Genomic DNA, 11743 nt, shown 5'->3' with positions numbered 1-11743 from the left:
ACTCTACATGAATCATGAAGTGGGGCAAAAGTTAATCGAGCAATGTGGTTACATATGTATTCCCCTAACCCAAATTTCTTGGGGTTCTTGATAGTATTTTCCACAATCAGCATCATGAAGACCAAGGAGATATCCTGCGACTGAACAAATATGAATCAGGGTTTGGTTCTAAAACACATTGTGGCACAACCACGATTCTGCCTGGAGCAGGCCGTCCAGCAAAATTACGGTTCCTGATTAAAGGAAGGCTTTGGTCAGAGAAAACACCCTGAAGGACCTGATGAGTCACAGTTTAGTTGTGGGAAAGCAACTCTTTGGCCTTCACAAAAAACACCACATGTGTCTGAAAGGAAACTTGACATGACTTCCTCTCAGTGAAGCATGGTGGTGGCCGCACTGTGGCTGCATGCAGCATACAATTATGCTATAATATAATAGAATCTATAGAATATAGACAATTAATCAACAAGTGCTGACTGCTGCAATGGATTCTGGTCTTTCTCTGTTTTTACTGAGGGATGGGGCTAGAAAGTGCTTGGCCCCTTAATCGCTCTATTTAAAAAACCTGTACCACCTGAAGAGTGTCAATATAGAATAAAAATAAAAATAATAATAATAGAAAATTATTATAACAAGATGAAGAAGAAGAAATAAATACATAAATAAATGAATAGGTTTCATTAAGACTCTAGGAATCACCAGTATGGCTGAAAGGACATGGCGACCCTGTGTGCTATAAAAATACCTGCAGGGGTAAGTGTGTGTGTGTGTGTGTGCGTGCGTGTGTGTGTGTGTGGGGGGGGTGATGTGAGGGGAGCTGCAGATGTACCGATAGATGCTTAGGCAGCAAGAGTCAAAAATAACCTCACTACACTCACACACACACACACACAGACACACACACACAGACACACACGGATAAGTCAGCAGTGTTAAGTCCACATGTATTCAGTTTTGTCTGATCAGAGTGCAATACAGAGCAGTTGTACAGCTACTGATAATTCACCAGTGTCACCTAAAACCACACACACACGTGCACACACACACACACACACACAGAAAGAGAGAGAGAGAGAGAGAGAGAGAGAGAGCTATAACACTATTCACACTTTTACTCAAAACTAAATCCAGATTATTTGATATTTAAATCCTAATCTCAGAAAGCTGCTGGTTGAATAGGAAGTGTTTGGGATCTTTTCCATAAATACAGAAACACAATCCTCAAACAGTGAAAAGACTACTTATGATTTCTATTACTACTATTCAAAAATTCAAAAATAAATTCCCTCAGTGTGAGGTGTCTTTCCTATTAACACTGGATTCACATACCCAGATTTTGGAATTCCACATATCCACTGACAGAACTCATTTAGTCCAAGTTTACATTATTTTTTCGGCTACAAACTTTTATCGATTTTATTGCTAGTTTGACAATGAAGATATACCTTTTATGTCACAACATTAATAAATAATCCTTATATGGAAGTGTGTAATCCTGTTTAGGGGCTCCATTTACATTTTTGTACTTAATACTTTGATCCCATTTATATTTACACCGATCAGGCATAACATTATGACCACCTGCCTAATATTGTGTTGGTCCTCCTTTTGTTGCCAAAACAGCCCTGGCTCATCATGCACTGTGTATTCTGACCGCTTTCTATCAGAACCAGTATTAACTTCTTCAGTAATTTGAGCAACAGTAGCTTTGTCTGTTGGATCAGATCACACGGGCCAGCCTTAACTCCCCTATAGGCTAATGTAAGGAAATAACATTAGCCTATAGAATTTTTTCTAGAATAATTAAAAGAATATTTCATTGATATTTAAATCAGATTAAATATATTTTATTGATATTGTTTATATAGAGAGATCCAAACGTTATTTATTAATTAAAGTATGTTGAATTTCCGAGTTAATACAATATCACAAAATGTAAACAAAAAAAAACCCAAGTAAGCAAATAATCAGGAAATACTTTAGATTTACTTTAGATATACTTTATACTTTAGATATACTTTATACTTTAGATATACTTTAGATTAGAAAATACTTTATTTATTTAATTAAATAAATGAATGAATAAACGAATGAAGGAATGAAAAGACATGAACTTATTAAACAAATACCTAATGAGCCTTGATTTCAAAACATTTCAAACATTATTTATTAATTAAATTGGAAATTTCCGAGTTAATACATTATCACAAAATATAAAGAAAGAAACAATCAAATAAGCAAATAATCAGGAAATATTTTAGACAATAAAAACTAGCAAATGAATAAATAAATAAATGAATGAATGAATAAAAAAATGAATGAATGAATGAATGAATGAATGAATGAATTAATTAATTAATAGAAAAATGAATGAATGCATGTATGTATGTATGAATGAATAAATGAATGAATGAATGAATGAATGAATGAATGAATGAATGAACGAATGAATGAATAAATGAATAAATGAACGAATGAATGAATGAATGAATGAATGAATGAATGAATGAATAAATGAATGAATGAATAAATAAATAAATAAATAAATAAACAAATAAATAAATAAATGAAAAGACATCAATTAATAAACAAATAAATTCCTAATGAGGCTTGATTTCGAAACCTTTCAGCAGAGTCTGTCAGTAATATGTAATGTTTCGTTTTCTTGCTACAACACTACCAAAAGAAGGTTAATTCTTTGTTTTTTTCATTTGTGTTTATTAATAAAATATTTTCCCCTAAAAAAGAAAAAAAAGAGGCTTTTGTGCGGCAAATTCGGGAAGACAAGGCAAGCGGAAGAGGGCGTGGCTTCTTTGGTCACCCGGAAGTTGACTGCGGCTGAGATCATGGCGTGGAGAGGATGTGTAGTGAGATGGGTTAAGGAGGATTTCATCATTCAAGCGAGTCGGAAAAACGGGTAATTCTAAACGCGGGCAAATATAAACCAGTCGATTTGTCATCAGATAATTCGGATTAATCGTCCCGTTTAGTTTTTAGTGTTAATGGCAGCGGAATGTTCCTGTGACCCCGCTCGTGTTATTGATGTCTCAGCGCCTGATTCCTCTTTACACTTCATTTCTCTTCTAAATGATTTATTTCATCACTTTTCGTCTATTTCACAAATTCACTGCTTTATTTTTTACATCCGTGGTTCATGCGCACTTCATCCCCCATAAGTCTTTTACTCCTCTTCTACTACAGCAGGTTTCTAATGGTTAGGAAAAAGCTCAGACACTGGACACTCCTTCTGTAAATGTAAAATGAACGTCTCCTTACTTCACTGCATTAACAACACTTATTCAGTTCATTTGGAATAAATTACTGCTCTTACCAAAGCAACCTTCTGAACCAATCAGATTCAAGAATTCAGCAGCACTGTGGTACAACAACATTTATACATTCTGATGGTTACAGAAGAGGTAAAGTGTTTATATGTTGTGTGTGTGTGTGTGTGTGTGTGTGTGTGGGGTCAGTTTTATTCCTTTTCACCAGCAGAGATGCGGTTTTCGGAAAGTGATGAAGAGGGTGGAGCCAAAGACGGCTGCGGAACAAGCGGAGTTGGTACAGAAAAAAGGTGGGACTCCGGCGATAGAACCGCCCACTCCATCCCAGCCTGAGAGATCACTGGGCAAACTGGTCAAGCCGCTGGTGTTCACTGTAGGGGTAGGTTCAAGTGTGTGTTTGAGTGTTGTGTGTGCGTGTGTGTGTGTTAGTTACTGACTCCATCTCAGTTTACAGGCTGCTCGTTCGGCACGGCAGCGATCTGGCAGTATGAAAGTCTCAAGTCCCGCGTTCAGAGCTACTTTGATGAGGTGCGAGCTGATTGGCTGGACAAACTGCGACCGCAGAAACAGGGAGACCTACGCAAACAGGTGTGTGAGAGAGAGAGATTTTGTGAGATACAATGAGGTGTGTGTGTGTGTCTCAGTTACTGTAAGAGGTGTGTGTGTGTGTCATGAACATGACATTCATGACAGTGTGTATTATTTCTAGATCAATCAGTGGTGGAACAGTCTGAGTGAAGGACAGAGGACTGTAACAGGTCACACTCGCACACACACTCGCACACACATTGTTTTTTTAGTTCTTTTTTTAAATATGTGTGTATGCGTGTGTTTTAGGCATCATAGCTGCTAATGCACTGGTGTTTTGCTGTTGGAGAATTCCGTCTTTGCAACGATCCATGCTGAAGTATTTCACCTCTAACCCCGCCTCCAGTGAGTAAATACACCTGTCAATCACTCTCAGGGGGTGTGGCCTTCAACAAACTTGCTCTTACTCCATCACCGTTAATCTGGAATCCCAACAGGCTCGCATAACGATCCTCAGACACTCAGTATCACAATTCTTTCTTTCTTTCTTTCTTTCTTTCTTTCTTTCTTTCTTTCTTTCTTTCTTTCTTTCTTTCTTTCTTTCTTCCCTCCTTACTTCCTTCATGTTCTATTCTGTAAGTAGGTGCTGGGCTAGTTACTGTTTTAGTTTTCCATTAATATTGACACCATATAGAAATGCCATATAAATAAAGTGTGTGTGTGTGTGTTTGTGTAGATGCACTTTGTTGGCCCATGATGCTGTCCTCTTTCAGTCACTACTCCTTCTTACACATGGCGGCCAATATGTACGTGTTGTGGAGTTTCTCCTCCAGTGCAGTAAGCATGATGGGAAAGGAGCAGTTCCTCGCTGTCTATCTGTCCGCAGGTGTGTGTGTGTGTATATATGTGTGTTTCTGATAAACAGCATACACAGTATTCTTATATTAAACACTTGATGTGAATATCCCTTGATGTGTGAGTAAATGTGAGTTAGACACAGCCAGGTTCAGTTACTGTCATTATCGAGTGTGTGAACATGTTGTTGTTGTTGTGTGTTTCAGGTGTAATCTCCTCATTTGCTAGCTACGTGTGTAAAACGCTAACAGGGAGGTTGGGGCCTTCGCTCGGGGCGGTGAGTGTGTCGAACATCACAGACATTTTATTCTGAAGGTTAAAATGACTAACAGCAGTGTTGAGCACTTCTTATTCCTCTGTTCCTTTATACAGTTTAGATATTTAATAAAAGCAGGCAGGGCAGTTAGCATTCCAGGTTCCTGAGGTAAAAAAAAATAAAGAAAATAATCTTAAGAAATTACTCTGAGGCTTTTTTTCTTTGTTTTTATTTTTTTTGTAAAAATTAGCAGAAATAAAATCCTAGCAGTTTAGCTATCATTCCAAGTTCCTGAGGTAAAAAATAAATGAAATAATCTTCGAATGAGAATATTATTTACCCTGATTATAATTTTAATATTAATTAAAATTTGAGGGCTGTCACTGGGGCTTTTTTCCCTCATTTTTTTCTGTAAACATTAGCATTCACATTAGCAGAAATAAAAGCCGAGTCATAGCAGGTAAAATTCATGCAAGGATAATATTACTAACCCTGATGAGCTAATGTTTTAAGAGTTTACGGTTAAAATATTAGCTCATCAGGGTTAATAATATTATTATTCCATTTTTACGCAGTCACTGAAGTGTTCTTTTGCTGAGAAACTGTTAGCATTCTCATTAGCTGAAATAAAAGTTGAGTCCTAGCAGTTTCGTTAACATTATCCACAGTTAAAAAATATTAAAGTCATGAAACAATAATATCACTAAGCTTTTTTTTAGCTAAAACTTTAAATGTTAAGATATAGCAGTTTATTGGCTAGCTAGCTTACCTAACACGCTTGCTAGTTATCTAATTGACTAAAATCTTTTTTCCAGCAATCCTCACTATATTTCATTCCAGTTTTTGTTCAGATGTCATTCAGGAACTTTGAGCAATATTTAATAATCAATTATATATATATATATATATATATATATATATATATATATATATATATATATATATAATCTTCTAACCCTTGATAGCCATGTAGCTACATATATAACACTAGCTATATAGCCTCCTAGCTAACTAGCTTATAGATGCATTGAAGAGGATGATTTTTATGGTTTTGTCAAAAAAAAAATTTTATATAAAAATCTGCACTAAACACTTTATAATTTTGTAGTTGCTAAATAATATTCATTTGTGTACTTAGCATATTGCTTACATGGCTATAATTGATTCAGGAGTCACTGCTATTATATTTCGGCTTAGTTTGTTTTGTCAAAATAGAGCAAATAAACGCTAATTCAGTGACTTTAAGGGTTTAGTTAAACGGAAGCTTGATGAAATTCTGGACTCTTATTGATTAATACAGTAAGTTCCCCACTAGATGGTGCTAATGAGTTAATTTTCTCAAAGGAAAGGCTTGTGTCCTTTACATTGATTTTGATATTGATTGTGTGTGTGTGTGTGTCAGTCTGGTGCAATCATGACTGTGCTCGCTGCTGTCTGCATGAAGATGCCTGAGGCTAAACTGGCCATCGTCTTCCTCCCTATGTACACCTTCACTGCAGGAAACGTGAGACACACACACACACACATACAGTATATGCCACAAAAGTAGCCCCTTCATGTGAAGTCAGTGTTTATTTTCTGATATCTGTTGTAATGTCACTTCTTCAATCAGGCACTGAAAGCCATTGTTGCTCTGGATACAGCAGGTTTGATTATGGGATGGCGCTTTTTTGACCATGCTGCACATTTAGGAGGCGCTCTGTTTGGCATGTGAGTCACACCTACACACACACACACACACACACCACTCAGCACTGTACACTATTCAACCATAATCTGTATGCATCTCTCCCTGTGTGTGTGTGTGTGTATGTGTGTGTGTGAGAAGCTGGTACATCTTCTACGGTAATGACCTGATCTGGAAGAACAGAGAGCCGCTGGTGAAGATGTGGCACAACCTCAGGACGCGAGGACCCGGCACTGGTGGCAACGGATCCCTCTAGAGCATCCTGGGGAAAAATGATTACACCAGATCAGTATAATAAACACCAGTTTATTAGGAATGAGTGTGTACAATGTGAGTGTGCGTGTGTGAGTGAGTGAATGAGCTGTGATTAAACTTATTTCAGTTTTGGACTATAAATAAATTGTTTATTACAGTGTGTGGTTTATATTTTTTATTGTTTTTCGGTTTAACTCGTGGAGCTGATGATCTCATAGTGGACCTTCGAGCCGACCAATCAGCAGCAGCACTTAAACTGAGCAGTGGAACTGCCTACACTAATCAGTGCTCCTACTTGATTTCTCGTAAATCACTGCTTTATCGACGATTACAGTTTTTTTTACTTATTAAAAGAGTGAAACATCGTGAAAAGTCAGGTTTCTGTCCTGACACTAGAGACTCCTTCCACAAATGTTACATAAACAGCTCTGTTTATGGTTAGGTATGTTTTTGTGTTTAATCAAGACACTTTCATTTATTTATTATTTAATATTAGATCACATTCAACCCGGGTTCGATTCCCAGCCAGTGCCCAAACCCCAGCCACTGGATGCAGTGCTGGTCCCAATGGGAGGGTTGCTTCCGGAAGGGTATCTGGCGTAAAACCTGTGTTGTGAGGACCAGTTGGTCCGCTGTGGCGACCCCTCACATGTAGGGAGCAGCCGAAAGAACAACAACAACATTAGATCATATTCAACATCCACTGTACAAATCTCTGTGAATGGGATGTTACTATAGAAACCACACACACAACCCATTTTTATCACACTTCTTCATACAGGTTTATTTATATTTGAGTCTTACATGCTAGTTTATATCTATGTAGTTCATATCTCTGCTTTATGACTGTAAATTTAACACAAATATATATATATATATATATATATATATATATATATACACACACACACACACACATATATATACTATATTGCCAAAAGTATTCGCTCACCCATCCAAATAATCAGAATCAGGTGTTCCAATCACTTCCATGGCCACAGGTGTATAAAATCAAGCACCTAGGCATGCAGACTGTTTTTACAAACATTTGTGAAAGAATGGGTCGCTCTCAGGAGCTCAGTGAATTCCAGCGTGGAACTGTGATAGGATGCCACCTGTGCAACAAATCCAGTCGTGAAATTTCCTCGCTCCTAAATATTCCACAGTCAACTGTCAGCTGGATTATAAGAACTTGGAAGTGTTTGGGAACGACAGCAACTCAGCCACGAAGTGGTAGGCCACGTAAACTGACGGAGCGGGGTCAGCGGATGCTGAGGCGAAGAGGTCGCCAACTTTCTGCAGAGTCAGTCGCTACAGACCTCCAAACTTCATGTGGCCTTCAGATTAGCTCAAGAACAGTGCGCAGAGAGCTTCATGGAATGGGTTTCCATGGCCGAGCAGCTGCATCCAAGCCATACATCACCAAGTGCAATGCAAAGCGTCGGATGCAGTGGTGTAAAGCACGCCGCCACTGGACTCTAGAGCAGTGGAGACGCGTTCTCTGGAGTGACGAATCGCGCTTCTCCATCTGGCAAATTGATGGACGAGTCTGGGTTTGGCGGTTGCCAGGAGAACGGTACTTGTCTGACTGCATTGTGCCAAGTGTAAAGTTTGGTGGAGGGGGGATTATGGTGTGGGGTTGTTTTTCAGGAGCTGGGCTTGGCCCCTTAGTTCCAGTGAAAGGAACTCTGAATGCTTCAGCATACCAAGACATTTTGGACAATTCCATGCTCCCAACTTTGTGGGAACAGTTTGGAGCTGGCCCCTTCCTCTTCCAACATGACTGTGCACCAGTGCACAAAGCAAGGTCTATAAAGACATGGATGACAGAGTCTGGTGTGGATGAACTTGACTGGCCTGCACAGAGTCCTGACCTCAACCCGATAGAACACCTTTGGGATGAATTAGAGCGGAGACTGAGAGCCAGGCCTTCTCGTCCAACATCAGTGTGTGACCTCACAAATGCGCTTCTGGAAGAATGGTCAAAAATTCCCATAAACACACTCCTAAACCTTGTGGACAGCCTTCCCAGAAGAGTTGAAGCTGTTATAGCTGCAAAGGGTGGACCGACGTCATATTGAACCCTATGGATTAGGAATGGGATGTCACTTAAGTTCATATGCGAGTCAAGGCAGGTGAGCAAATACTTTTGGCAATATAGTGTATATATACATACCCACTTTATTCCTAATTAGGGTCACGGTGATCTGCTGGAGCCTATCCCAGCACACATTGGGTGAAAGGCAGGGGTACACCCTGGATAGGTCATCAGTCCATCACAGGGCCACACGTATATAGACAGACAACCACACACACTCACACTCACTCCTATGGGCAATTTAGAATTACCAATCAACCTAATGTACATGTTTTTGGACTGTGGGAGGAAACCGGAGTACCCAGAGTAAACCCACGCAGGCATGGGGAGAACATGCAAACTCCACACAGAAACGCCCCTGCCTGTTCGAACCCGGGATTCGGACCCAGGACCTTCTCGCTGTGAGGCAGCAGTGCTGACCACTAAGCCACTGTGCTGCCCCCATTTAAAAATCAATTATTTATAATGAAGTACTTTTTTTTTATTATTATGTTCTTTATTACTTTAGCTCAACTCTGTTAACTACAGCTAGAATAAAATTTAATGTATTATTAATGTAATTTTTCAGATAAAAATTTTGAGTCTTTCTAAATGGAATCATATATTTACTTTAGTTCCTTTTTTTATGTCTAAAGCGCTTTTAATAACTGTATATTTGCTAAAACCCAATGTTCCTAAACTTCATTCTGTTTCAGACTTTCTGATATAATGGAAAAACAAACAAATACCTATTAAAAATGAAGCTATAACTTTATATTTGAGTGTGTGACATCACTGTAAAATGTGTTTATAGTCTTAGTGTTAGAAACTAGAACTGTAATTGAAACCTGGAATACTGCATGATACTGTGAAATGTGTGTGTGTGTGTGTGTGTGTGTGTAAACTGCTGTATTATTCAGTAGCTGCAGTTTCAGTTGATGAACTTTGATCCTTGTTAAAAGTAAATGATTGACCATGATGACACACACACACACACACACACAGTCCATCATTAGTCGTCATCTTCTATTCCAATATTCTCTCTTTGCTAGTAACAAATAATAGGGTCTGGATTAAGGTTTAGGATTGTTGTAATGGAAGCTGAGAAAATGACCGAAGACATTAATCTGACACACTATGCTGCTGTTTCAGATTATTGTTTAAGTATCAAAACGTCCCCTTTGTGATAAAAAGCACCAGTCTGCTTCAGGTTCCTCCTTAAACACAGCGCAGTGGACTGTGTCATTTGCATAATGCTGCATATGCTGATGATCAAGATGAGTCAAGTGTTGCCATAACACATTTTCAAAAGGGGGGATTAGGATTTAGGGGTTAAAAGTTATGGTTGGGATTAAGAGTTATGGGTTCGAAATTAAAGGCTAATGTGAGGGATTAGGATTAAGGGTTAAGAGTTAAGGTTGGGATTAGGCTTTAATGGTTACAAATCACGGTTCAGATTAGGTTTTAATGGTTAAAAGTTAATGTTGGGATTAAGAGTTATGGGTTAGAAGGTATGGTTGGGATTAGGTTTTAATGGTTAAAAATCATGGTTCAGATTAGGTTTTAAGGGTTAAAAGTTAAGGTTGGGATTAAGAGTTATGGGTTAGAAGTTAAAGGCTAATGTGAGGGATTAGGATTCAGGGTTAAAAGTTAAGGTTGGGGTAGGTTTTAATGGTTAAAAGTTAAGGTTGGGACTAGGATTTAATTGTTAAAAATTATGGTTCAGATTAGATTTTAATGGTTAAAAGTTAAGGTTGGGATTAGGTTTTAAGGGTTAAAAGTTAAGGTTGGGATTAGATTTTAATGATTAAAAGTTAAGGTTGGGATTAGGTTTTAAGGGTTAAAGGTTAAGATTGGGATTAGGTTTAATGATTAAAAGTTATAGTTGGGATTAGGTTTTAATGGTTAAAGTTAAGTGTGGGATTAGATTTAAATGGTTAAAAGTTAAGGTTGGGATTAAGAGTTATGGGTTAGAAGTTAAAAGCTAATGTGAGGAATTAGGATTAGGGGTTCAAAGTTAAAATTTATGGAAAATTTTATAAAATGTTAAGGTTGAGTTTAAGAGTTATAGGTTAGGAGTTAAAAGTTGGGGATTAGGATTAGGACTCAAATTTAAGGCGTTGGGAGGGGGAATTTTAGAAATGTAGTATGTGAATCTGAATGTAGGTTTGGTGATTTGTATTAATGTTTTAGAAGTTCAGGCCAGGGTTAAGATTTATGGTTAAAAGTAAGCCTTGTTAATGTTAAGACTAGGATTTGGGGTTTAAGTTTTAGGTAAAACTGTGGATTCAGATTTAGGTTTTAGGAGTTAACACTGAGTATTATAATGATAATATGAGGGATTAAAATAAAGGTTAGAATTTAAAGTTTAAGGATGAATGTTGGGATTTGGATTAGGATTTAGGACTGGGTTAGTACTGGATTAGAACAAGGTAGAGGATCAGAATGTAAGGTTTAGGAGTGAATTGTGAATTTGGATTTGAAAGATGATGGGGATTCGTGGTTATGCTTAAGGAAATAGACATTGATGGAAGAGTTTGGATTAGTAGGGATTAGTAAGATTTGTGGTTTTGTAGTTATTAATTTCAATTAAAGAATTATGATTTAGAAATCATAAAGAAAGGATATAACTTTGGGAGTTATAGTTATTTGGGGTCCTATATATTTGGACTGAAAGTTTAGGTGTTTAGGCTTGGATTAGGATTAGTTTTAGAGATGAAGAATGAATGTTTAGGAACTAATGCTGAAGATTTGGACTTTTTTTGGAATTATCAGTTAAATTTGGGGATTAGACATTAGAC

General features: G+C 37.7%; 1 protein-coding gene across 1 annotated transcript; it reads left to right on the top strand.

The window, feature by feature from the left end:
* Nucleotides 1-2815: 2815 nt before the first annotated feature.
* On the top strand, nt 2816-7022 carry parlb (presenilin associated, rhomboid-like b). Its single transcript, XM_058412885.1, has 10 exons — nt 2816-2917; nt 3474-3663; nt 3732-3872; nt 3994-4042; nt 4122-4217; nt 4549-4698; nt 4874-4944; nt 6326-6427; nt 6536-6633; nt 6752-7022. Exons 1-10 carry the CDS (start codon nt 2847-2849, stop codon nt 6864-6866), a joined length of 1083 nt encoding a protein of 360 aa, XP_058268868.1. The 5' UTR covers nt 2816-2846; the 3' UTR covers nt 6867-7022.
* Nucleotides 7023-11743: the final 4721 nt, after the last annotated feature.

Source organism: Hemibagrus wyckioides, linkage group LG17, assembly GCF_019097595.1.
Source record: "Hemibagrus wyckioides isolate EC202008001 linkage group LG17, SWU_Hwy_1.0, whole genome shotgun sequence".
Classification (NCBI taxonomy): Eukaryota; Metazoa; Chordata; class Actinopteri; order Siluriformes; family Bagridae; genus Hemibagrus; species Hemibagrus wyckioides.
The sequence above is the reverse complement of the archived record's forward strand: the minus strand, read 5'-3'. Positions and strand labels throughout refer to the sequence as shown.

Coding starts and splice junctions, on each gene's coding strand:
- parlb (XM_058412885.1), top strand. CDS start 2,847: ATGGCGTGGAGAGGATGTGTAGTGAGATGGGTTAAGGAGGATTTCATC. Junction 2,918..3,473: donor CAAGCGAGTCGGAAAAACGG/GTAATTCTAAAC, acceptor GTGTGGGGTCAG/TTTTATTCCTTTTCACCAGC. Junction 4,945..6,325: donor TGGGGCCTTCGCTCGGGGCG/GTGAGTGTGTCG, acceptor TGTGTGTGTCAG/TCTGGTGCAATCATGACTGT.